This window comes from Staurois parvus, unplaced genomic scaffold (genome assembly GCF_062004578.1).
Source record: "Staurois parvus isolate SC_StPar_1 unplaced genomic scaffold, SC_StPar_1.0 ptg000132l, whole genome shotgun sequence".
NCBI classification, from domain to species: domain Eukaryota; kingdom Metazoa; phylum Chordata; class Amphibia; order Anura; family Ranidae; genus Staurois; species Staurois parvus.
The window spans coordinates 7,897,501-7,924,528 of record NW_028317928.1 but is presented as its reverse complement, the minus strand read 5'-3'; the positions used below and the strand labels follow the sequence as shown (position 1 = coordinate 7,924,528).

At 48.5% G+C, this 27,028-nt stretch overlaps 2 protein-coding genes across 2 annotated transcripts in view; both read left to right on the top strand.

Annotated features, from left to right (window-relative positions):
- Positions 1-27,028, top strand: part of LOC149466279 (uncharacterized) — a 139,235-nt gene that overhangs the window by 44,271 nt on the left and 67,936 nt on the right. The window contains exon 9 of the mRNA XM_089672727.1: positions 24,949-25,677. Within this exon, the coding sequence (XP_089528853.1) occupies positions 24,949-25,677 (729 nt within the window). The remainder of the gene's footprint in view (positions 1-24,948; positions 25,678-27,028) is intronic.
- LOC149466281 (gastrula zinc finger protein XlCGF48.2-like) lies at positions 4,995-11,038 on the top strand. The gene is made up of 5 exons (XM_089672989.1): positions 4,995-5,067; positions 8,345-8,488; positions 9,309-9,461; positions 9,548-9,614; positions 9,724-11,038. Exons 2-5 carry the CDS (start codon positions 8,411-8,413, stop codon positions 9,834-9,836), a joined length of 411 nt encoding a protein of 136 aa, XP_089529115.1. The 5' UTR covers positions 4,995-5,067; positions 8,345-8,410; the 3' UTR covers positions 9,837-11,038.

Below are 27,028 nucleotides of genomic sequence, written 5' to 3'. Positions count from 1 at the left end.
ACTAATGGGGTGTGCTGAGGACAGTAATAGGGAGCCTGAGGACAGTAATTAGGGGAGGGGAGCTTAGGAAAGTAATGGAGGGGGGTGCTGAGGACAATGGGGGTCTGAGGAGAGTAAAGGGGGGGGGATGCTGAGGACAGTAATGGGATGTCTCAGAACAGTAATGAGGGGTGCTGAGGACAGTAGTGGGGGAGGGGGGGGTCTGAGGAAAGTAATGGGAAAAAGTGCTGAGAATAGTAATGGGGGGGTCTGAGGACAGTAATGGGGGGGTGCTGGGGACAGTAATGAGGTCTGAGGACAGTAATTGGGGTGTCTGAAGACTGTAAGGGGGAGTCTGAGCACAGTGCTGGGGACAGTAATAGGGGTGCTGAGTACAGTAGTGGGGGGGGTCTGAGGAAAGTAATGGGGGGGAAAGTTCTGAGAACAGTAATTGGGGGGGTTCTGAGGACTGTAATGGGGAGAGCTGAGGACAGTAATGGGTCCTGAGGACAGTAATAAAAGGGGTCTGAGGACTGGAATTGGGGGGGTGCTGCAAACTAGAATGGGGGTATGAGGACAGTAATGGGGGAGACTGAGGACTGTAATGCCATTAATTAAGAGTTAATGGCATCCCAACACATCTAAAGTGCAGTGCATTTCTCTCTGGCTCAGAACACGTTTTTGCGCATGTTCCTCAACCACAGAGATGTGAACCTAGCCTAAAAATCTGGACCTCTGCTGAAAGAACATTTTACTAACTGGACCTACATGAATTTTAATTCAGTCTCCCTAAGATAGACCAACAGGAGGGTGCTGGAACTTGAAACTGATACAATAGACTAGGTGATTGAATTAAAATTCAAGGAGGTGTGGTCACTAGAAATTTTTCTTTCAGAAGTGGTCTAAATCTCATGTTTTTGCTATGACTATAATTATCTTTTGCTTCCCTTTTATCTTTTTTACCCACTTAAAACTCTCAACTTTTCATGTCTATTAAGAAAAACAGGCCTTTGACTGTCCTGCCAGTAATTTGAACCTTGGCCTAAATGGAGTTGTTACCATTATCGTGCACATACAATACATTGCCAAAAGCATTGGGCCAGCCCTTCAAATCATTGGATTCCGGTGTTTTGAATCCCCTCCATGGCTACAGGTGTATACAATCAAACCCCTAGGCATGCAGACTGCTTCTAAAAACATTTGTGAAAGAATGGGTCGCTCTCAGGAGCTCAGTGACTCCAAGCATGATCCCGTGATAGGTGGTCACCTGTGCAATAAGTCCATCCGTGACATTTCCTGGCTACTAAATATTCCACGCTCAACTGTTAGTGGAATTATAACAAAGCGGAAGCAACTGGGAACAACAGCAACTCAGCCACCAAGTGGTAGGCCACGTAACATGCCAGGGCGGGGTCAGCGCATGCTGAAATGCACAGAAGTCGCCAACTGTCTGCAGAGTCAATAGCTAAAGACCTCCAAACTTGGTGTGGCCTTCAGATTAGCACAACAACAGTGCATAGAGAGCTTCATGGAATAAGTTTCCATGGCCTAGCAGCTGCATCCAAGCCTTACATCACCAAGTGCAATGCAAAACGTCGGATGCAGTGGTGTAAAGCACGCCGCCACTAGAATCTAGAGCAGTGGAGACATTCTCCGGAGTGACAAATCACGCTTCTCTGGCAATGGACTTGTCTGGGTTTGGCAGTTGCCAGGCGAATGGTACTTGCCTGACTGCATTGTGCCAAGTATAAAGTTTGGTGGAGGGGGGGGGGTTATGGTGTGGGATTGTTTTTCAAGGGTTGGGCTTTGCTCTTTAGTTCCATTGGAGGGAACTCTTAAAATGTCAACATAATGAGATATTTTGGATAATTTCATGCTCCCAACTTTGAGGGAACAGTTTAGGGATGACCCCTTTTTGTTCCAACCTGACTGCGCACCACTGCACAAAGCAAGGTCCATAAAGACATGGAGGAGCGAGTTTGGGGTGGAGGAACCTGACTGGCCTGCACAGAATCCTGACCTCAACCCCATAGAACACCTTTGGGATGAATTAGAGCGGAGACTGCGAGCCAGGCCTTCTCGTCTGACATCAGTGCCTGACCTCACAAATGTGCTTCTGGAAGAATGGTCAAACATTCCCATAGACACCCTCCTAAACATAATGGACAGCCTTCCCAGAAGAGTTGAAGCTGTTATAGCTGCAAAGGGCGGGCCAACTCAATATTGAACCCTATGGACCAAGACAGGGAAGCCATTAAAGTTCATGTGCGTGGAAAGGCCGGCAGCCCAATATTTGGGGCAATATAGTGTATGTAAGTGTTTGGTGAGCCTGGAATGATACTTAGTTTTCATAATGTTCACAGAGGAGAATGTTGACTGACAGTTGTACATAGATCCAAACATGGTCAAGGTGTGTAGTGCTACCTTGGTTAGACCAGAGAAATAAATTTCAGGCACAATTTGTAGTCTCAGATTACCAGGATCAATTACTCCAAAATGCTCCCTTAGGGTGCACACATACTGAAGCAAACCATTCCAGATGACAAGTGAACCAAATCTGGGACTACCTCTTCCAAGTGGTCCCAAGCGTGGAATGCTTAACTGATCCCAGGCATGGTTCGGAGCACTCACACTGGCACTTTGGTTTAAAGTACAAGTTTGAGCGCACCCTTCGTGCAACCTTTGCTTGCAGATCAATAATTTCTGTCTGTAGACATCCCTCGTGTGCCCACTTAAAGGGCTGTGTCACCTCCTTTGAAAACACATCTTTAAAGTCTAAGTTTAGTTACAAAAAAAAAAACCTGCACAAGGGACATTACTTACCATCTCTGTGATGTGTTTAGTAGAAATCTTCATCAAGAGTGCTGACTACGCCCATCCTTTCTGCCCTCCTCCCTCATTCATAGGAGCCGTAATACAGCTTCTATGAATTAAACGTGATCTATAAAGGGAGGACGGGCAGATAATTAAAAGGTCCACCTCCTCCATTCATAGATTGTTTTTCATTCATGGAGGTGGTAGTACAGCTTCTATGAATGGAGAACGTGGTGGAAAGGGCTGGCATAGTCGGGCACTCTTAGTGAATGCCTGTCACAGCTCCATCAGTTACTATTACCCCCGCCACACTGGAAGATTATGGCATTGAGGGGTAGGGGGGATCGGAGGATTTCTACTAAGTCAGGAGACAGCACAAGGGCCACATCAGAGAGATGGCAAATAATGTCCCTTGTGCTTATTTTTATTTCACTTTGCTTTTGCTTGGGTGAGCAAGAGGTTCTTTAAGAACATTCATTTGATTGCCTAATCCATAGCGAGGCCAAATCAATGTTTGTTTTTGTATTATTATTATTATACAGGGTTTATATAGCGCCAACGGTTTGCTCAGCGCTTTACATTATAGTGGGAGACAATACAGTAACAATACAGTTCAATACAAGAGGGATTTGAAGGCCCTGCTCCTTGGAGCTTACAATCTAGGAGGGCGGGGTGAGTGGTACAGTAGGTAGTAACTGTGGGGGATGGAGTGGTTTGAAGAGTAGAGGATTCCAGTATTAGGAGAGGGCGGGATAGGCTTCCCTGAAGAGAGAGGTTTTCAGTGATCGCCTAAAAGTAAGTAGAGTAGGCGATAGTCTGATAGATTGGGGTAGGGAGTTCCAGAGGATGAGTGACGCCCTGGAGAAGTCTTAGAGACTAGCATGGGAGGAGGAGATAAGGGAGCTAGAGAGTAGGAGGTCTTGTGAGGAGCAGAGAGTACGGTTTGGGTGATATTTAGAGACAAGATCGGTTATGTAAATTGGGGCAGTGTTGTGGATGGCTTTATATGTCCTTGTTAGTGTTTTGAATTTTATCCGTTGGGCAACTGGGAGCCAGTGGAGGGATTGGCAGAGAGGGGTGGCAGATACAGAGCGGTTAGTAAAGTGGATGAGTCTGGCAGCAGCGTTCATGATAGACTGGAGTGGGGATAGCCTGCGATGAGGTAGGCCAATGAGGAGGGAGTTACAATAGTCAAGGCGAGATATAACAAGGGAGTGAATAAGTTGCTTAGTGGATTCCGAGGTTAGGAACGGGCGTATCTTGGAGATGTTGCGGAGGTGAAGTCTACATGATTTTCTCAGCGATTGGATCTGGGGCTGGAAGGACAGATGGGAGTCTAGGGTTATACCTAGTACCCTGGCATGAGGGGAGGGACTGATGATTGTGTTATCAATATTTATGGTGAAGTCAGTTGAGGTGGCACGGGCTGGGGGGAATTTGTACCACAATGACAAGAAAATCCGAAGGAACGGGATGGAAATTGTTTTCAAATTAATGAATTTCTAACAATGGATGTGGTTTTCGTTTGGAAAGGTCCACTCTTTCTAAAATCGAATGATAAAAGGTTGACTTTTTTAGGTAGTTTCGATTTACAATCGTCAGGTCATCAAACGTGCTGATAATTTTCTCCTGAATGTTTGTTTCAAAATCTGCTAGTGTTTGGCCAATGTAATAATGATACAATTTCCATTGAAATGGACCAAAAGCTTCCAACACGCAGCCTTTACTAAGCAATGATAAATCATTTGCCTCGACTTCTCTACGGAATCCTCTCAGTTGAGGATGCTGATGGGATGGGGATACCCTAAGGAAGTTGATGATGGTCATTGTGTCCATTATTTCAGCACACTAAATTCTAAATTCTTCGACTTGTCACTCTGAGGTCATATTGTCAGAACAAGAGCGCTTGAACTCGGCAACACACCCTTTATACTTGTGTAGAGCTAAAGCCACCACTAGAGGCTGACCATCTTCTTTTTGAGGGGAAGAAGTGTCTTTGGTACAGACGATGCTGTGGCCATTTTGTTGTAGAACTCATAATCTCCAATATTCCATAAGAACAATTGTTTTCGTAAAACAAAGCTAATGCTGTGTAAGTAAGCAATTCTTTAAAGCTAATAACTTGGAAGCAGTAGAATTTTATTTAGAATGTTTTTGGTTCTTGTGCTTTTCCAAGTGGCCATTTTGTTGTAGCTCTCAGGAGGAGGAGTAGCTCCAATCATTTTTCTAAGCCTGCTGGTGGTGGATATGAGGTTGGAGGGACCTATTGAGGAGGTAATTATATCCTCTTTTAATGGGAGAAGGGCATCCCAGCCCTCTGCTTGGGCTGGATAGAGGGGGGTGGTGGTATGAACTTGTTGATTAGGTCAACTGTCATCTATAGCAGTGTTTCTGAATTAGAAAGACCTCCGATGTGATGGGGGACCTCTGATGTGATAGTGGGACCTTTAATGTGATGGGAAGACCTCTGATTTTGGGCAGCACAGTGGCTAAATGATTAGCACTTTCACCTGGCGGTACTAGAGTCGTTGGTTTGAATCTTAACCATGGTACCATCTGCCTGGAGTTTGCATGTTCTCCCTGTGTCTGCGTGGGTTTCCTCCGGATACTCTGGGTTCCTCCCACACTCCAAAGACATGCTGGTAGGTTAATTGGATCCTGTCTAAATTGGCCCTAGTATGTGTATGTATGAATGTGGGTTAGGGACCTTAGGTTGTATGCCCCTGGAGGGTTAGGGACTGATGTGAATGTACAATATATATGTAAAGCGCTGTGTAAAATTGGCAGTGCTATATAAGTACCTGAAAAAAATACATTTTATAGTGGGACCTCAGATGTGATGGGGGACCTCTGATGTGATGAGAAGACTCAGTAATGGGAGGACCTCTGACCTGATGGGGAACCTCTGAGGAGAAATGGGGCTGCTGATGTGATGGGAGACCTCTTATGTGATGAGAGTACTTAGTAGGTGTAGGACCTCTGATGTGATGGAGGAACCTCTGATATAATGTGGGACCTCTGATGTGATAGTGGGATCTCTGATGTGATGGGAAGACCTCTGATATGATGGGGCACCTCTGATGTGATGAGAAGACTCAGTAATGGGAGGACCTCTGACGTGATGGGGAACCTCCGATGTGAAGTGTGGCTGCTGATGTGAGGGGGGATCCTCTGATATGATAGTGGGACCTCTAATGTAATGGGAAGACTTCTGATGTGATGAGGGACCTCTTATGTCGTGAGAATACTTAGTAGGTGGAGGACCTCTGATGTGAAGTGGGACTGCTGATGTGATGGAGGAACCTCTGATGTGATGGGGGACCTCTGATGTGATGAGAAGATTCAGTAATGGGAAGACCTCTGATGTGATGGGGAACCTCCGATGTGAAGTGGGGCTGCTGATGTGATGGGGGATCCTCTGATATGATAGTGGGACCTCTAATGTGATGGGAAGTCTTCTGATGTGATGAGGGACCTCTTATGTCATGAGAATACTTAGGTGCAGGACCTCTGATGTGAAGTGGGACTGCTGATGTGATGGAGGAACCTCTGATGTGATGGGGGGATCTCTGATGTGATGGGAAGACCTCTGATGTGATGAGAAGATTCAGTAATGGGATGACTCTGATGTGATGGGGAACCACCGATGTGAAGTGGGGCTGCTGATGTTATGGAGGAACCTCTGATGTAATGTGGGACCTCTGATGTGAAGTGGGACTGCTGATGTGATGTGGGACCTCTGATATGATAGTGGGACCTCTAATATGATGGGGGACCTCTGATGTGATGAGAAGGATCAGTAGTGGGAAGACCTCTGATGTGATAGGGAACCTCCGATGTGAAGTGGGGCTGCTGATGTGATGGGGGAACCTCTGATGTGATGGGGGAACCTCTTGATCAGGGTTCTGTGTGGTTCGTCTCAGGCTTCCCATTGATAAATCACATTTAAATTTTTTTCATTTTAGACTGGAGTGCCTTGGTATTTTGCATACTTTTAAAAGGTGCCGCAATTGCAAAAAGGTTGAGAAACATTGTCTATACAGCACACAGTCAGGGATCAGTAGGCTGTACATGTTAGCGCCATTGTGTCATCACTCTGTAGAACATGGGTGTCAAACTGGCGACCCTCCAGCTGTTGCCAAACTACAAGTCCCATGAGGCATTGCAAAATTGACAGTTACAAGCATGACTCCCAAAGGCATGATGGGACTTATAGTTGTGCAACAGTTGGAGGGCCACCAATTTGACACCTCTGTTGTAGAACTTCACTGGCTAATTTTTTGGGAGGAAATTTGTATTCTTCATTGCGAGGGTCTCTGCTGCCCAAGCAGCTGCGGAACACAAGGACCAAGCACTTTATCTTGTTTTGCTGGTGGAAAAATGAAACTATCACCCTGGGATTGACACTCCCTTTAAGATCTTAGAAACAAAAGTTGGGCAGGTTTATGAATTGCAAAATTTTTTTTCAAATATGACGTGCTATATCGTCTGAGTAATGATTTACATTTGCAGTTGGAAAAAAGTGGTTGACCCATGGTTGTACTGCACCCCCGAACCACTTCCCTTTTTGAAGCAGATGGGGGTGTACACATGCTGCAGCAAAGAATCATCCTTCTTGAAGCTTTTGGTGGTCAGTATCAACCTCTGAATGTGACCCATTCACTTGCATTGGGCCATGCCACAACTGTGTGTAGGGTACGGTATGGTGGCGCAGGTTTGTATCGGTTATATTGCCTCGTCACTGCCTGTCATCTGCAGTGGATTGCTCTTCAGAAGACTAGTGTAAATTAGTCCTCATATCTTCAGTGCGGCACCTTTCAGGCTAGCGATTTGATCAAATCTGAATGGAAGCTCAATGTATACGGGCAGGTGGAGGTAAATTGAACTGCATTTGTTTGCTTCTAAGTCCAAAATCAAAGAAGCGCCGCACTCCCATACAGCTAACCTAGGGTAGACTTGAAAACGGCCTCAGCTCATGAGTCTCTACCAAAGCCACGCCCCCTGACATGTTTTGCTCCACCCACCAGAGCTTAGAAAAAAAAGAAAAGATTTGTGTCCAACGTATATTCGATTGACAGCAATAGGATGAAGTCAGATGAGTAGAAAAAAAAAACACCTGAACTCCTAAAAAATGGGGCTTGTGTAAGATGCCAAAATCTAACATAAAGGGTGTCGCCAAGACAGGAAGTGATGAGACCAAATCAGTGCTGCTCAAGCCTGTGTGATAGTACGCCCCCGTAGGGCATGGAGTGTAAATGACAAGCTGGACTCACAAGAAATGGGTAGATTGAGAACGTGTCATTCTGCCCTGAGCTGGGCTGAGGAGGAAGTCAGGGGCAACAGTGGACTGTGGAGAGGGTGGGTAGAATCTTGGATTTTTTTTAACACAGGAGGAGGGAAGAAGACGAGAAAAATAAAAACTTCCCTCCCTCTCTTTTTCCCCAGAAGCATGGATTTTACAGTAAGTACATCAAAGCCTATTTCTTCTACTGTATATACATTTATATAGATTGCGGTTTTTCTAATTCCTAAATTTTATTTCTTGATACAGCCAAATGGTTTAAAGGAAGGTGAATTTAATTTATGAGAACGCACCTCTTAGATCGCCTGACCAAGGATGGAGAAGGAGCGGAGTCACATGACTGAAAGGATATTAAAGCTCACCCTGGAGATTGTTTACCTGCTGACTGGAGAGGTGAGGAGGATTCTGGGAGGTCACATGATGTCACTTTTATCTCTATTGATAAAACACAGACCTGACCGGAGAGGTGAGGAGGATTCTGGGAGGTCACATGACATCACTCTTATCTCTATTAATAAAACACAGACCTGACCGGAGAGGTGAGGAGGATTCTGGGAGGTCACATGATGTCGCTGTTGTCTCTATTGATAAAACACAGACTTGACCGGAGAGGTGAGGAGGGTTCTGGGAGGTCACATGATGTCACTCTAATCTCTATTAATAAAACACAGACCTGACTGGAGAGTTGAGGAGGATTCTGGGAGGTCACATGACATCACTCTCATCTCTGTTAATATATTACAGAACTGACTGGGAGTATTAAATGACATTACATATCGGTTGATGGTAAACACATAATGGCAATCATTTGAATACTTTGAGAAGGTTTAATCCAGGTTGGATGATGACATAAACTAGAGCAAATGAGCATACCTCAGAGTTATGCTTTAGAAATTCCATCTAGTATCAGCTATATAAGAGTCCCCTTTTCAGGTAGTCTTTGTCCATCTGCTTTTTCATGGGAATGCAAAGACAGTTTCCTAGTCTGCAGGGCATATAGCCAACCTTGCTGCTAAGCTCAGAGATGCATTGACTTACCTAGTTGTAACATGATCCAAACCTTATCTCTTAACTGTATTAAATCTTTGACACTAACTTTCGAGAATGTGTTTTCCCTGTGCACAGTATGGGCTTATAGACAGTATATATATTTTATAGTATACAACAGACAGATTCTGACTTTAACACCTTGGTGTTTTGGTTTTCAATACAGAATTATATTGCTTTCAAATTGTCTGATGGCTTGGTTGCTTCCTGCATGATGAAGAATCAGAGACCTCTTATAGAACCTCCATTTCACTCCATAAGAAAGAGTAAGAAGGTTAGAGAAGTCACCAGCGAGATCATTGAGCTGCTGACAGCAGAGGTGAGCGGTGATGGAAATTCTAGGACATTATCCAGTAACAGACAAGGGATGTGTCTGGGTGGTGACTGTATCATTATATTTATCAGGAAGACACTTTCTCTTTCTGCTCATCTGATGTCATGATGGAGAACCGACCGCCCCTCACACCCCCGGGTAAGAGGAGACTTTAATTTCTTGTATTGAGGATCCACCTAGATACACACAACCTCTGATATAAAGACATAGAAACAATGTATTCAGTCAGTGTGTGTGTTTCCTACAGATGGATCCAGTAATGGGAACCCACCAGAGAGATGTCCCCGTCCTCTGTATTCCCGGGACTCCACACAGGAACATCAGGAGATCCCTCACTATTTTCAGGTAGGTAATATCTAAAATGAGTTTTTAAAGGGGAACAGTTAAAGCCCAACTCCATGCAAAAAGTAATGGCAAATAGTGCCTTGTGCATCAATTACCTTTCTCCTCAGTCTTATCCTAACAACTCTTTCCAAGGCCGACCATAGATGGTTCAAATCTTCAGAAGGAACCAGCCAAGATTCAAACTGTATGTGGGGAGGCTGAATGTACCAAGTTGATTGATCAACTTGGGCACAACCAGCCTGCCGGATTCATTTGTGTTTATCGCTAGCAGCACTGTCTGTATTGATGGGAAAATTTCTTTCCTGCAAAATTTGTACCGTTTATGGCCTACCTAAGCCATCCGGCAATGTAATGGATCAAAATCACAGTTTCCTCTGTGAGCCAAGCCAATTTCCTGTCCTGGTGACTGTGCATTTTGCCTACTCCTTATCTTCACCAAGCTGTAAGTTTTCCAGCCTCTGGAGCAAATGAGAGAGGAAGTGGTCATTGGAAGTGTCGCCTTCACCAATAGGTGTCCACATCATGCAGGCGGTAATGTGGACATCTGAAGAAGAACTCCTTTAAAGTAAACAGAAGAAGAGAGAAGGATAATCTTTAGACCATAGATTCAGGTAAGTAAAATTGGCATTTGGAATTTTTTTTTCATATCACTGGTTAGATGGGGGTGCGGGGGGTTGCTAAAATCCTGGAGTTGGGCAAGATAATGCTTCCTCCTCCACTCAAAGTTATAGCCTTCCCAAGATCACCAAAACACCGGGTGCAGGGAGTCAACAGAGTCAACCACACTCTGAACACTGGAGAAAAGGAAAAGCTGGCACACACCGATGGTGTCATTGTAATGGTGTAAACCACAATAGCAGTCTCCGCCTGAAGACCACCCCCTCTTATCGGGTCTCTACGGCTAAGCCCTGTTGGGTGAAATGCGTTAGAGCGGGCAGTCTTGTGGTTGTTTTGTGGAAAAAACTCAGATTACAGTGAAATCATCAATGGGCAGCAACCTTTCTTTTCTCCACAATGGCGTTAGGATTAAAAATAACTTGAAGCCCAATGAAATTCCATTCTTGCTGTGGGAATCTGACGTGGACACGTCCATCTTGTTCCATCTAACAGTCCTCCTACAGGACTCATCGGGAGCAGAATGCCTCCCAAGACCTCTTTCTGTTATTTTTAAACAAATCAATAATGCTGATAGTAGAGGAAACTTTCTTATTCTCTTGTAGACGATGTCAGATATGAACCAGAATGATTTTAGAGAAGAAGCAGAAGAGTCTTCTGCGAGGGATGATGAGTTGTATAAGGAGGAGGAGTTCCCTCCAGAGATCAGCACAGGTGAGGAATAAACATTAAATCCAGAGAAGAGTCCCAGATCCTCCTTGTTCAGTCACTACAACAATCTCTTCTTCTCCCCCCTCCTCTGTCAGTAGACAGTAATGGGGGACAGTATGTGCCCAGTTGGGGGGTCAGGAGCCATCAGCCTCTATTAGACTCCGCCTGTCAGGGCTCCCGGGTATGACCAGAGGTGTGTGACTGACGCAGGGAAACGCAGACTTCAGATATGTTATAAACAATGTAATTTATTAACACTAACCATACAAACATAAACGCAGTGCAATACTAAAACATAACACAGTGCAAACAAACCAACCAACCACCCACAGATAATAGTACATACAATGCAAGCGTCGTCAGGCAGGCCGGGTCAATATCAGTCGGGCAGGTAGGTACAGGGGGAGCAAGCGGAGAATGGTCGGGGTCACAGACCAGGTTCAGCAGGTAGCGGGCAGCGTGGTACAGAGGGTCAGGCAGAGGAGAATGGTCAGACAAGCCAGGGATCAGAGCAGGGTCAGCAGAGAATCGGACAGGAACAGAGAGCAGGAACAGGATACAGGGCCCAAGAGAAACACAACACCAAGGCAGAGTCTGCAGGTCTGAATGTCCCTTAAATACACCAGTATAATTAGTTCCAGGTGTTTGACTGGCTGCAAGGTTGAGTCTCTGATTGCTGGGAGCACCCGCTGGCCAGCCCTGGTACTGCAGCTCATAAGGCAGCTGAGTCCCACTATTGCTGGCCAGTCCATTCCTGACAGTACCCCCCCCTCAAAGAGCGGCCTCAGGACGCTCCAAACAGTCCTAGCTGGGCAAAATGTTCCACCGCCCAGGTCTGGTAACTGGCGGGATATCAAAGACTGGCACTCAGGGCAGAGGCACATCGGGCTGGACTCCGGGCAGAGGCACATCGGGCTGGACTCCGGGCAGAGGCACATCGGGCTGGACTCCGGGCAGAGGCACATCGGGCAGAGGCACACCGGGCAGAGGCACACCGGGCTAGACTCCGGGCAGAGGCACATCGGGCAGGACTCCGGGCAGAGGCACATCGGGCAGGACTCCGGGCAGAGGCACATCGGGCAGGACTCCGGGCAGAGGCACATCGGATTACCAGGCAAAGCAGCGGGCCACCAGGTGGAGCAGCAGGCACCGGGCCCCCAGGCGGGACGACAGGCATCGGGCCCCCAGGAGGGGCGACAGGCATCGGGCCCCCAGGCGGGGCAACAGGCATCGGGCCCCCAGGCGGGGCAACAGGCATCGGGCCCCCAGGCGGAGCGGCGGGCGCCGGACCCCCAGGCGGGGCGACAGACATCGGGCCCCCAGGCGGAGCGGCGGGCGCTAGACCCCCAGGCGGAGCGACAGGTCTCGGGCCCTCAGGCGGAGCGGGGGGCGCCGGACCCCCAGGTGGAGCGACAGGTCTCGGGCCCTCAGGCGGAGCGGCAGGCGCCGGACCCCCAGGTGGAGCGACAGGTCTCGGGCCCTCAGGCGGAGCGGCGGGCGCCGGACCCCCAGGTGGAGCGACAGGTCTCGGGCCCTCAGGCGGAGCGGCGGGCGCCGGGCCCCCAGGCGGAGCGACAGGTCTCGGGCCCCCAGGCGGAGCGACAGGTCTCGGGCCCCCAGGCGGAGCGACAGGTCTCGGGCCCCCAGGCGGAGCGACAGGTCTCGGGCCCCCAGGCGGAGCGGCGGGCGCCGGACCCCCAGGCGGGGCGACAGGCATCGGGCCCCCAGGCGGAGCGGCGGGCGCTAGACCCCCAGGCGGAGCGACAGGTCTCGGGCCCTCAGGCGGAGCGGCGGGCGCCGGACCCCCAGGCGGAGCGACAGGTCTCGGGCCCTCAGGCGGAGCGGCGGGCGCCGGACCCCCAGGTGGAGCGACAGGTCTCGGGCCCTCAGGCGGAGCGGCGGGCGCCGGACCCCCAGGTGGAGCGACAGGTCTCGGGCCCTCAGGCGGAGCGGCGGGCGCCGGGCCCCCAGGCGGAGCGACAGGTCTCGGGCCCCCAGGCGGAGCGACAGGTCTCGGGCCCCCAGGCGGAGCGACAGGTCTCGGGCCCCCAGGCGGAGCGACAGGTCTCGGGCCCCCAGGCGGAGCGACAGGTCTCGGGCCCTCAGGCGGAGCGGCGGGCGCCGGACCCCCAGGTGGAGCAACAGGTCTCGGGCCCTCAGGCGGAGCGGCGGGCGCCGGGCCCCCAGGCGGAGCGACAGGTCTCGGGCCCTCAGGCGGAGCGGCGGGCGCCGGACCCCCAGGCGGAGCGACAGGTCTCGGGCCCTCAGGCGGAGCGGCGGGCGCCGGACCCCCAGGCGGAGCGACAGGTCTCGGGCCCTCAGGCGGAGCGGCGGGCGCCGGGCCCCCAGGCGGAGCGACAGGTCTCGGGCCCCCAGGCGGAGCGACAGGTCTCGGGCCCCCAGGCGGGGCGGCGGGCGCCGGGCCCCCAGGCGGGGCGGCGGGCGCCGGACCCCCAGGCGGAGCGGCGGGCGCCGGACCCCCAGGCGGAGCAACAGGTGTCGGGCCCCCAGGCGAAGCGGCGGGCACCGAGTCACCAGGCACGACAGTGGGCTCCGAGTCAACTGGCATGACCGCAGGCACTGGGGCAGACATTGAATCGTCTGGCTGGACAGCGGGCATCGGGTCACCAGGCATCAGGTCATTTGGCTCGACAGCGGGCACCGCGTCATCTGGCAAGGCAGTGGGCTCCGAGTCAACAGGCACGACAGTGGGCACCAGGTCATCAGGTACCGGATTGTCTGGCTCGACAGCGGGCATCGGGTCACCAGGTATGACAGCGGGCACTGGGTCACCAGGCATCAAGTCATTTGGCTTGCCAGCGGGCACCGCGTCATCTGGCAAGGCAGTGGGCACCGGGTCACCAGGCATTGGATCGTCTGGCTCGACAGCGGGCATCGGGTCACCAGGTATGACAGCGGGCTCTGAGTCAATTGGCACGACAGCGGGCACCGGATTAGGTACCGGATCATCTGGATCAACAGCGGGCATCGAGTCAACTGGCCTAATAGGATCGTCAGGCTGGATCAGTTCATCATGCTGGGTAGAGGCATCAGGCTGAATGCCGGCGTCCGGCTGAGTAGAGGCTTCAGGCCGAGTGGAGGCTTCAGGCCGAGTGGAGGCTTCAGGCCGAGTGGAGGCTTCAGGCCGAGTGGAGGCATCAGGCCGAGTGGAGGCTTCAGGCCGAGTGGAGGCTTCAGGCTGAAGAGAGGCATCAGGCTGCGTACAGGCATCAGGCTGAGTAGAGGATTCAGGCTGAGTAGAGGCTTCAGGCTGAACCACGGAAGGCAGGTTCACCGGTTTGGATACTGGCAGGATGGTATTGGTTGGAAAGAATTGTTGCTTTTTTCTGGTTTTAACTACTGGAGCACTGCAAGTAAACGCAGGTCTGCAAACGAATGGAGCAGCTGGAGACAGAGAAGAACTGGAGGATGGAACAGGAGAGGGAGCAGTTGCTACAGAGGACTTTTTTACAGGGTTAAAGGCAGGATAGGTGCAGCGAGTGGGAACAGGGTACTGACATGCGGTAGATAGCAGGGCAGGAGGAGCTGTTGGGAATGCAGGAATAGAGTTTTGAGGAAATAGATTAGAAGCAGGACTGGGTCTTTGTAAGCTGACTGAGGCTGGGTGCAACAAATCTGTCCATGTCTGCAGTATGGGTTGAACAAAGCTGAGCTTACACAAAGCCTGTCTGGTCAATGACTGCACTGCGTTTATACAATCTCTTAGTATCTGTGGTGAACATGCGGAATAACGCTCCAGAAAGTAACCCACATCATCCTCTAATAACCACACCAGGGACTCTACCTGGTCTGCACTAAATGGTGGCAAAAATTCATCCCTGCATTCGGGGGTACCAGATGAAACCAACTCAGCACAAACCTCAATCAATGGCTGCACCTCAGAGAACTCTGTGCCCTGATCTACTAGAACATGAGCGAGCCGTATACATTCTAGCAGTTCATCCCGGGGATACTCCTTCAGAGTTTGATAAGCATACTCCCTGTCATCAAACACTAGCAGATATAAATGCACAACCTCATCAAGATCCATCCTTCCCATCAACAAGCCAAGATGGCTTCCCTGTGCAGCCACTTCTGGTCAGGATTGGCCTTGGTGTAATGTCAGGGCTCCCGGGTATGACCAGAGGTGTGTGACTGACGCAGGGAAACGCAGACTTCAGATATGTTATAAACAATGTAATTTATTAACACTAACCATACAAACATAAACGCAGTGCAATACTAAACATAATACAGTGCAAACAAACCCAACCAACCACCCACAGATAATAGTACATACAATGCAAGCGTCGTCAGGCAGGCTGGGTCAATATCAGTCGGGCAGGTAGGTACAGGGGGAGCAAGCAGAGAATGGTCGGGGTCACAGGCCAGGTTCAGCAGGTAGCGGGCAGCGTGGTACAGAGGGTCAGGCAGAGGAGAATGGTCAGACAAGCCAGGGATCAGAGCAGGGTCAGCAGAGAATCAGACAGGAACAGAGAGCAGGAACAGGATACAGGGCCCAAGAGAAACACAACACCAAGGCAGAGTCTGCAGGTCTGAATGTCCCTTAAATACACCAGTATAATTAGTTCCAGGTGTTTGACTGGCTGCAAGGTTGAGTCTCTGATTGCTGGCTCCACCCGCTGGCCAGCCCTGGTACTGCAGCTCATAAGGCAGCTGAGTCCCACTATTGCTGGCCAGTCCATTCCTGACACCGCCTCTCCTCTCCTCACATCATGTCATTGAGAAGTGACCATTCTTCCCACACACACACTCTCTGGGGTCTCTCATACACTATATATCGACCACCCCCTCCTCCTCAAAAAAACTACACTCCCTCGCCCTCAGAGATTCTGCTCTCTCCTGGCTCTCATCCTACCTGTCACAACGCTCTTTCAGCGTTACCTATAATGCTACCACCTCCCCCTCACTCCCCCTCTCTGTTGGGGTCCCTCAAGGCTCCGTCCTCGGGCCCCTTCTCTTCTCCATCTACACCTCCTCCCTTGGCCAACTCACACACTCTCACGGCTTCAACTACCACCTATATGCCGACGACACACAAATCTATCTCTCAACCCCCTACCTCACCCCCTCCAGTCTTTGCCCGAATTACACACTTACTGAGCGACATATCAGACTGGATGTCGCTCCACTTCCTTAAACTGAACCTCTCCAAGACCGAGTTTCTTGTCTTCCCTCCAGCCCGGACACCACCCCCCATTGACTTCTCCATCATGTCCAACAACGCCAATATCAAACCCGCCCCGCAGGCCAGAGTACTTGGTGTCATTCTGGACTCCAACCTATCCTTCCAGCCCCAAGTCCAATCTTTAACAAACTCATGCAGACTCCACCTCTGCAACATCGCCAAAATCCGCACGTTCCTAACCCCAGAAACCACTAAACAGCTCATCCACTCCCTCATCATATCACGACTCGACTACTGCAACTCCCTCCTCACTGGCCTGCCTCGCTGCTCGCTATCCCCTCTTCAGTCGATCCTGAATACGGCTGCCAGACTCATTCACCTTTCCAACCGCTCTGTCTCCGCCACCCCCCTCTGCCAATCCCTCCACTGGCTTCCGATTGCACAACGGATCAAATTCAAAATCCTAACACTGACGTACAAAGCTGTCCACCATACTGCCCCGAACTACATCACCGACCTAATATCCAAGTACCGCCCAGCACGCACACTCCGCTCCTCACAAGACCTCCTCTCTAGTTCCCTGGTCTCCTCCTCCCATGCCCGCCTCCAGGACTTCTCCAGGGTGTCACCTATCCTCTGGAACTCCCTGCCCCAACCCATCAGATTATCACCTACTCTCCTCTCCTTTAGGCACACCCTGAAAATCCACCTCTTCAGGGAAGCCTACCCCACTCCCTGCTAACCTGCCGACCTCCTCCACTCTTCCTACCACTCCATCCCCCACAGCTTTCTCCTCCTGTGCCACCATCCCCTCCCTCCTAGATTGTAAGCTCGAAAGAGCAGGGCCCTCGATCCCCTCATGTTTTGCATTGTATTGTATTGTTATTGTTCTGTCCCCCATTGTAATGTACAGCGCTGAGCAAACTATTGGCGCTTTATAAATACTGTATAATAATAATATCAGGGGTGTCAAACTCCATTTCATCGTGGGCCATATCAGCATTATGGTTGCCCTCAAAGGGCAGGTTGTATCTGTAAGACTAGATGTCCACAGCACCCCACCCTTCCCATTACATCAGATATCAAGAATCCCACACCCTCCCTAACATCGCCGTGCACCCCCTTTGGATGCAGAGCTGGAAAGCAGAAAGTGCAGGGTCTGGAGGAGGACCAGAGGAGGAGTGGAGTCAGTTTCCAAAGTCTGCTGAATGCTGAGACCAGGGGAGGCAGAGATGAGGGGGTGCTACAGCTGCACTAAGAGGTGCAGGACTTGACAGAGGAGTTCTATTCTCTCTGCTGCTAACTGCTGAGACAAGGTGGGGGCGGAGACAAGGGGGTACCTGCAGGAGAGGTGCAAGGGCCACATGAAATGGCCTGGAGGGCCGGATTCAGCCCAGGGGCCTTGTGTTTGACACCTGTGCACTATATGATCAAATGTTTGTGGACACCTGACCATCATACCTACAATATATGCGTTTGTCAAATGTACCATTACAAAACCATGAGCACAACTGAGCAACACTTTGGGGCTATAACAGGTTCCACTGGAAAGCGTGTCTGTGGGAATTTGGCCCGTTTAATAAAAAGTGCATTTGTGAGGTCTAGTACTGAGATTGAACCAGAAGGTCTGGCACGCAATAGGCATTTGAGTATATCCCAAAGATTTTTAATAGGGTTGAAGTCAAGGCTCTGTGAAGGCAACTCAGGTTCCTCCACACCAAGCTCATCAAACTATATCATTGTGGACCTGACTTTTGGACACCGTCATGTCTAAGACTGTCATCACAAGGTTGGGAGCACACAGTTGTTTAATATTTCTTTGTATGCTGTAACATTAACAAGGACCTTCATTGGAATCACCCGCACTCAATATTTTCTGTAAGAGAGGGTGTCATCACTTTTGCCATATAGTATATGAGATTATCAGGTGTCCACAAACTTTTCATCATATTGTGTACATCTCAGTACAGGGGGCTTCACTCTCATCTTTATTCACAGACCCCGGAGACACCAGACAGACTCAAGAAAACTTCAAATCTGAGGAGGAGGAAGAAGACGAACACGTGAGGATTAAAGTGGAGGACATTCCTCCAGAGATCAACACAGGTGAGGAATGACATCAGTTGTCCTGCAGAGAATGCTCTATTGCTATAAAGCTCTTTCTTGGCTATGGCATTGTCCTCCATGCTATACGGCCCTGAAGTGTGTAATCCAGACTCCATGCCTTTTCCTGTTACTTGTCAGAAGTACCTCCAAAATTAAAAAAAAAAAAAAAGTTTAGGCTTTAGATACACTTTAAGGTTCTGGAATCGTGGAGAAGTATTAGTAGGCTCAGGAGATGATATTATGCTAGACAGGAATAGAAACGGTCACTAGGACTGCTTGGAATTTTCTTCTTGTGGGGCAGACATTGATATTTATTTATTTCAGGTACTTACAGTTGCAAGAAAAAGTATGTGAACCCCTTGGGATTACGTGGAGTTTTGCATGAATTGGGCATAAAATGTGCTCTGAACGTCATCTAAGTCACAACAATAGAAGAACATAGTCTGCTGAACATAATACTACACAAACATTAGATGTTGCCATGGTTTAATTGCACATAACATGTAAACATTCACAGTGCAGGGAGGAAAAAGTATGTGAACCTTTGGACTTAATAACTGGTTGACCCTCCTTTGGCAGCAATAACCTCAACCAAACATTTCCTGTAGTTGCAGATCAGACCTGCACAACGATCTGGAGTAATTTTGGACCACTCCTCTTCAAAAAATTGTTTCAGTGTAGCAATATTCTTGGGATGTCTGGTGTGAATCGCTCTCTTAAGGTCATGCCACAGCATTTCAATGGGGTTGAGGTCAGGACTCTGACTGGGCCACTCCAGAAGGCGTATTCTGTGCTGTTGCAGTCATTGTTTTGTTGAATTACTTGTATGCTTTGGGTCATTGTCCTGTTGCATCACCCATCCTCTGCGGAGCTTCAGTTGGCGGACAGATGGTCATACGTTTTCCTGCAAAATGTCTTGATAAACTCTGGAATTCATTTTCCCATCAATGACAACAATCCGTCCAGGCCCTGAGGCAGCAAAGCAGCCCCAAACCATGATGCTCCCTCCGCCATGTCTCACAGTGGGGATGAGGTTTTGATGTTGGTGTGCTGTGCCTTTTTTTCTCCACACATAGTGTTGTGTGTTCTTCCCAAACAACTCAATCTTGGTGTCATCTGTCCACAGTATATTCTGCCAGTAGTGCTGTGGAACATCCAGGTGCTCTTTTGCAAACTTCAAACGTGCTGCAATATTCTTTTTGGACAGCAATGGCTTCCTCCGTGGTGTCCTCCCATGTTCTCCATTCTTGTTTCATGTTTTCCTTATTGTAGATGTGTCAACAAAAATGTTAGCATGTGCCAGAGATTTCTGTAGGTCTTTAGCTGACACTCTGGGATTCTTCTTTACCTCATGCAGCATTCTGCGCTGTGCTCTTGCAGTCATTTTTACAGGACGACCTCGCCTAGGGAGAGTAGCAACAGTGCTAAACTTTCTCCATTTGTAGACAGTCTGTCTTACCGTGGACACATGAACATCAAGGCTTTTGGAGATACTTTTGTAACCCTTTCCAGCTTCATGCAAGTCAATAATTCTTGATCGTAGGTCTTCTGAGAGCTCTTTTCTGCGAGGCATGGTTCACATCAGACAGGGCTTCTTGAAACCAGTAAACCCAAAACAGGTGTGTGTTTTTTAAGGGCAGGACAGCTGTCAGCAACACATCCAATATCATCACACTGATTGGAGTCAAGGTTGGCTCACTACTGGCTCCAATTAGCTCTGGAAGAAGTCATTAAGCTAGGGCCTCACATACTTTTTCCTCCCTGCACTGTGAATGTTTACATGTTATGTGCAATTAAACCATGGCAATATCTAATGTTTGTGTAGTATTATGTTCAGCAGACTGTGTTCTTCTATTGTTGTGACTTAGATGACGTTCAGAGCACATTTTATGCCCAATTCATGCAAAACTCCACGTAATCCCAAGGGGTTCACATACTTTTTCTTGCAACTGTATATAGCACCATCAACTTACGCAGCGCTTTACATATACAGTATGCCCCGGAAGTGAGTCCACCCCTCACATTTATGTAAATATTTGATTCTCTCTTTTCATGTGACAACACTGAAGAAATGACACTTTGCTACAATGTGACGTAGTGAGTGTACAGCTTGTATAACATGTAAATTTGCTGTCCCCTCAAAATAACTCAACACGCAGCCACTAATGTCTAAACCGCTGGCAACAAAAGTGACTCCACCCCTAAGTGACAAGGTCCAAATTGGGCCCAATTAGCCATTCTCCCTCCCCGGGGTCATGTGACTCATTGGTGTTACAAGGTCTCAGGTGTGAATGGGGAGCAGGTGTGTTACATTTGGTGTTATTGCTCTCACTGTCTCATACTGGTCACTGGAAGTTCAACATGGCACCTCATGGCAAAGAACTCTGAGGATCTGAAAAAAAGAATTGTTGCTCTACATAAAGATGGCCTAGGCTATAAGAAGATTGGCAAGACCCTGAAACTGAGCTGCAGCACGATGGCCAAGACCATACAGCGGTTTAACAGGACAGGTTCCACTCAGAACAGGGCTCACCGTGGTTGACCAAAGAAGTTGAGTGCACATGCTCAGCGTCATATGCAGAGGTTGTCTTTGGGAAATAGACGTATGAGTGCTGCCAGCATTGCTGCAGAGGGTGAAGGGGTGGGGGGTCAGCCTGTCAGTGCTCAGACCATATGCCGCAGACTGCATCACATTGGTCTGCATGGCTGTTGTCCCAGAAAGAAGCTTCTTCTAAAGATGATGCACAAGAAAGCCCGCAAACAGTTTGCTGAAGACAGACTAAGGACATGGATTACTGGAACCATGTCCTGTGGTCTGATGACACCAAGATAAACTGGTTTGGATCAGATGGTGTCAAGCGTGTGTGGTCGGCAACCAAGTGAGGAGTACAAAGACAAGTGTGTCTTGCCTTCGGTCAAGCATGGTGGTGGGGGTGTCATGGTCTGGGGCTGCATGAGTGCTGCCGGCGCTGGGGAGCTACAGTTCATTGAGGGAACCAGGAATACCAACATGTACTGTGACATACTGAAGCAGAGCATGATCCCCTCCCTTCAGAGACTGGGCTGCAGGGCAGTATTCTAACATGATAACGACCCCAAACACACCTCCAAGACCACCACTGCCTTTCTAAAGAAGCTGAGGGTAAAGGTGATGGACTGGCCAAGCATGTCTCCAGACATAAACCCTATTGAGCATCTATGTGGCATCCTCAAATGGAAGGCAAGGTCTCTAACATCCACCAGCTCCATGATGTCGTCCATGATGAGGAGTGGAAGAGGACTCCAGTATCAACCTGTGAAGCTCTGGTAAACTCCATCCCCAAGAGGGTTAAGGCAATGCTGGAAAATAATGGTGGCCACACAAATATTGACACTTTGGGCCCAATTTGGACCTTGTCACTTAGGGGTGGACTCACTTTTGTTGCTGGCAGTTTAGACATCAATGTCGGTATGTTGAGTTATTTTGAGGGGACAGCAAATTTACATGTTATACAAGCTGTACACTGACTACGTCACATTGTAGCAAAGTGTCATTTCTTCAGTGTTGTTCAGTGTTTCTTCAGTCTTTTCACATTAAAAGAGAGAATCAAATATTTACAAAAATGTGAGGGGTGGACTCACGTCTGGGAGATATTGTATATTACCATCAGTCCCCGCCCCCAAGGAGTGTACAATCTAAGGTCCCTAACTCACATTCATACATACACATACTGGGGCCAATTAGCCTACCAGCATGTCTTTGGAGTGTGGGAGGAAACCCACGCAGGCACAGGGAGAACATGCAGACTCCAGGCAGGCAATGCCGTGGTTGGGGCTCGAACCAACCACCCTATTACTGCCAGGTGGAAGTGCTAACCACACTGTGCTGCCCTTAATTCTATTCTGGGTCAAAATCACAGACAAGTCTATTATATTGTATTCTACTATTATAGTCTACTAGACACATGGACCAACAATTCGTTATAGGACTTTTGCCTTGTGGGGGTTTATGGGTGTCTATACAGGTTCCTGAAATGTAGATATTTGTTAATGTACTTTATTAGAACATTTCTGTTTAGTGGCCTATTAAACATTTCTGTAACAATAACAGAGACTGAAGGGCCACATCACTGCTAAGAGGTCTACACAGCGGGAACTCGGGGAAACGCATTTCTGACACCTCCAGCACTGGATGTATGAAATGGCAAGGGGTGCTGGGATGTGCTGGAAGGTCTATTGATGCTGGCTGCTGCGGATCTATTGCCACTGGTGGGGGATCTATTTTGTGTGGTGGTCTATTGTTGCTGCTGGGGGGTCTGTTGTTGCTGCTGGGGGGTCTATTGTTGCTGCAAGGGGTCTACTGTTGAGGGAGGTGTCTTTGCTGCTGGCTAGTCCAATGATGCTAGCTGCTGGGAGATCTATTGTTGCTGTTGAGGTCTATTGTTGATGGGGTGGTATTTTGTTGCTGGGGGATCTGTTGTTGCTGTTGAGGTCTATTGTAGATGGGGTGGTATTTTGTTGCTGGGGGATCTGTTGTTGCGGTTGGGATCTATTGTAGATGTGGTGGTATTTTGTTGCTGGGGATCTGTTGTTGCTATTGGGGTCTTTTATAGATGTCACTGTATTTTGTTGATGGTTGATCTATTGTTGCTATTGGGGTCTATGGTAGATGGGGTGGTATTTTGTTGCTTGTGATCTATTGTTGCTGTTGAGGTCTATTGTAGATGGGGTGGTATTTTGTTGATGGGGGGTTCTTTTGTAGATGTAGTGGTATTTTTTTGCTTGGTGATCTATTGTAGATGGGGCGGTATTTTGTTGCCGGTGGATCTATTGTTGCTGTTGGGGTATTTTGTTGTTGGGGTGTCTATTGTAGATCGGGTGGTATTTTGTTGCTGGGGGGTCTATTGTAAATGGGGTGGTATTTTGTTGCTGGGGGGGGGTCTATTGTAGATGGGGTGGTATTTTGTTGCTGGGGGGTCTATTGTAGATGGGGGGTATTTTGTTGCTGGGGGATCTATTGTTGCTTGGGCTGGCTGTTGCTGCTGGCTCCGGGGGAACCTGTTTTACTGCTCTTTTGTTATCATTAACAAATTCCATGCACCACAAAATGATACTTGTCTCTGAACTCTCTAAAAGGAGCGGTACTGGAAGGTGGGTAGGGGGTGGAACCAAAGGATGGTGCATGGGGGGGTGTCAAGAAGTGACTAAAAAGGGGGGAGTTCCTGCACCTATTCTCTGAGAGAAAAAACCCCTGGGTCTACATAGAACTTTATTCCAATAAAGGGGCAATCCAAAGAGTATCCAATGCGTTTTGGGGGTCTAAAAGAACCAGAGATAATACAAGGACTTCCTATCAGTACAATAGAAAAACTACGGCCCTGAGGAATGAATGTCATATTGATATGGAGACGTCCTTATGGTTTTTCTAGCCCTGGTGAAGGGGCATTTTTGGACCTCCAAAATGCATTGGATACTCTTTGGATTGTCCCCCTGACTTTTTTTTTTTTTAAATAAAGTTGTATCTGGACCTTTTAGCTGTAATTTGGCACTTCAAAAGTCAAGGAGACCGTGGGCTGTAGAAGTCGCCTGCCCAGGAACCAGGTCATTTACATCAATAGTTTACAGTATTACTAAACCCTGGACCCTGCATTTACTATATCCGCTCTCCCCGGATCCTGCATTCACTATATCCGGTCTCCCCGGACCCTGCATTCACTATATCCGGTCTCCCCGGACCCTGCATTCACTATATCCGGTCTCCCCGGACCCTGCATTCACTATATCCGGTCTCCCCGGACCCTGCATTCACTATATCCGGTCTCCCCGGACCCTGCATTCACTATATCCGGTCTCCCTGGACCCCGCATTCACTATATCTGGTCTGTCCGGACCCTGCATTCACCATATCAGCTCTCCCCGGACCCTGCATTCACCATATCCGCTCTCCCTGGACCCTGCATTCACTATATCTGCTCTCCCAGGACCCTGCATTCACTATATCCGCTCTCCCCAGACCCTGCATTCACTATATCCGCTCTCCCCAGACCCTGCATTCACTATATCCGCTCTCCCTATAAACTGCTAAATCCCTTTTCTCATCAGTTGTGTATAGCAGGCTTGTGACTTCAGCAGAGCACTGGTTAAAGCTTGTAGGAGGAGTTTTTATTCTACTGTAGGAGGATGGGGGACCCCTGGCCTCTGTCTGGACAGCGCTGATTGGCCCTGTGCTGATCACATGCACCCTCCTAAGAAAAAAACCCAAAAAACTTTAGCAATACACACTAAACTGAGCATGTGCAGAGAGTCTCCACACGATATGTCTCATAAGGAGATAAGAGGGGGGGCACTGGAAGAAGGGGAGGATCAGAGAAGACAGGATCAAACATCCTTTTTACACAATGCAGAGGATTAACCCCTTTGGTTCCACAGTGAGTATACCCAGCATGCATATACAGACTGAATGTACTGTTGTGGGTTCAGTAACACTATAATAACTCTATAGGTTCAATGCAATTTTTCTACTTTCCTCAACGAATAATCATTCCAGTCATTCTCTGTATCTTCCAGACAGACAACAAAATGGGAATAACATGGAGGAATGTCCTATTATCTCTCTTGCAATAGAAAATGAAGTCAGAGAAGATTCTTCAGAAGAAAACCTAATTCGGCCATATCTCCATTCAATCCTTCCCAGTGCAGATCTGTCCTTTCATCCCTCTACACACGGGGGACGTATTTCCAATTTATCTCCTCCCATCCCCCTCCCCATTGACCATAGAGGGGGTGAAAGGTTCCCGTGTCCTGTGTGCGGAAGAGTATTTACCCAAAGAGCGATCCTCATCTCTCACCAGAGAAATCACACGGTGGAGGAGCCATATTCATGTACTGTATGCGGCAAATTTTTTTCGCGGAAATCGACTTTAATCGAGCACGAGAGGACTCACACAGGAGAGAGGCCGTATTCGTGTTCCGAGTGCGGGAAATGTTTCACCCAAATTGGGCATCTTATCGTCCATCAGAGAATCCACACAGCGGAGAAGCCATATCCCTGTACAGAGTGTGGGAAATGTTTCACCCAGATAGGGCACCTTATTGTACACCAGAGGACTCACACCGGCGAGAAGCCATATTCGTGTTCTGAGTGTGGGAAACGTTTTCCTATCAGTTCAGCTCTTACCAGACACAAGAGGATCCACACGGGAGAAAAACCATATTCGTGTTCGGAGTGCGGGAAATGTTTTACCCGGAGATCCTATCTTTTTGTCCATCAGAAGACTCATACCGGGGAGAAGCCTTGAACCCAATCAGGATGTAGGATGTGGTGTACAAGACCAAAACTTGTGAAATAATTCCCTCTGGCGTCTGGCCGTGTCTTTGTTGTGTGTGTGGAAGGGGTTTTACTGATGCATCAAATCTAATTAGACATGGAAAGGCCCATACAAGGACTGAAGTAGATGTAAACTCAATCAGTCAACTCTTTGATATGCTTTAATTCATGCAGTTTACAAGTTTGTTTTCAATCGTTTCAAAATCCGCAGATCTAATTAAAATAATAACTGGTGATCCTGCCATAAAAGTGAGATCAAACCCTCAGTGTTCTTAAAGCCCATCTCCGGGCAAACTAAGCTTTCCATGGAGTGGGGCTGTTCCCACACTGTGGGCGTCAGCTGCTTATTGTATCTAGAGGTGAGGAGAAAGCATATATTCACCCAATCCTACGTTCCATCGGAAAATGGTGCTCCCCTCCCCATGGTCTAGCAGTGGATTGTTCCTGGTGTATGGAGCCGGATCTGGGCTTGATGACATCAGGAACAATCCACATCTCCAGACTGCTAGAATATGGGGGTGCCAGACCAGTCTTGTGCAGGGAGGATTAGGTAAGTAAATTATTATTATTTCAGGTACTTGTATATCGCTGTCAATTTACGCAGCGCCAGGGGCGGACTGACAACTCATGGGGCCCCCGGGCAATAGGGGATCATGGGGCCCCTGTGTCCTTGCCCAAACTCAAAAAAACCTATGAAAAAGATACCAGGGGCATCTCATGGGGCCCCCTACTGACCCCAGGCCCTCGGGCAGTGCCCAAGTTTCCAAATGGTCAGTCCGCCCCTGGCAGCGCTTTACATATATATTGTACATTCACATCAGTCCCTAACCCTCAAGGGGTGTACAGTCTAAGGTCCCTAACTTACATTCATACATACAAATTTTGGCAAAGTTTTATGATGAAATATTATTTATTAGCAAAATTTTATTAAAAAAACACTTTTTTTCAAAATTTTTGGACATTTTCATTTACATAGCAAAAAAAAAACCAAAAACCCAGCGGTGAATAAATACCACCAAATAAAGCTTTATCTGTGTCAAAAAAATTCATTTGGGTACAGTGCTGCATGACCGCGAAATTGTCATTCAAAGTGTGATAGCGCTGAAAGCTGAAAATTGCCCTGGTCAGGAAGGGGGTAAAAGTGTCCGGTCTGTAAGTGTTTAAAAAAGTCTTTTTAGCCCCTTCACGCCAGCCGCACACAAATGTGCGGTCTCCCAGCGTCTGGGCCTAGACGCCGAGCGGCCGCACATTTGTGTGCAATTAACAAAAAACATATGTGTTGAAAGCGCGTGCCTTGCGCGGTCCCGGTCTGCTCTTTCG

Excerpts from the sequence above, each read along its gene's own strand:
- LOC149466281 (XM_089672989.1), top strand. The coding sequence starts at position 8,411 with ATGGAGAAGGAGCGGAGTCACATGACTGAAAGGATATTAAAGCTCACC. Across the intron at positions 8,489-9,308 it reads TTTACCTGCTGACTGGAGAG|AATTATATTGCTTTCAAATT; the intron begins GTGAGGAGGATT and ends TTTTCAATACAG. Across the intron at positions 9,615-9,723 it reads ACCGCCCCTCACACCCCCGG|ATGGATCCAGTAATGGGAAC; the intron begins GTAAGAGGAGAC and ends TGTTTCCTACAG.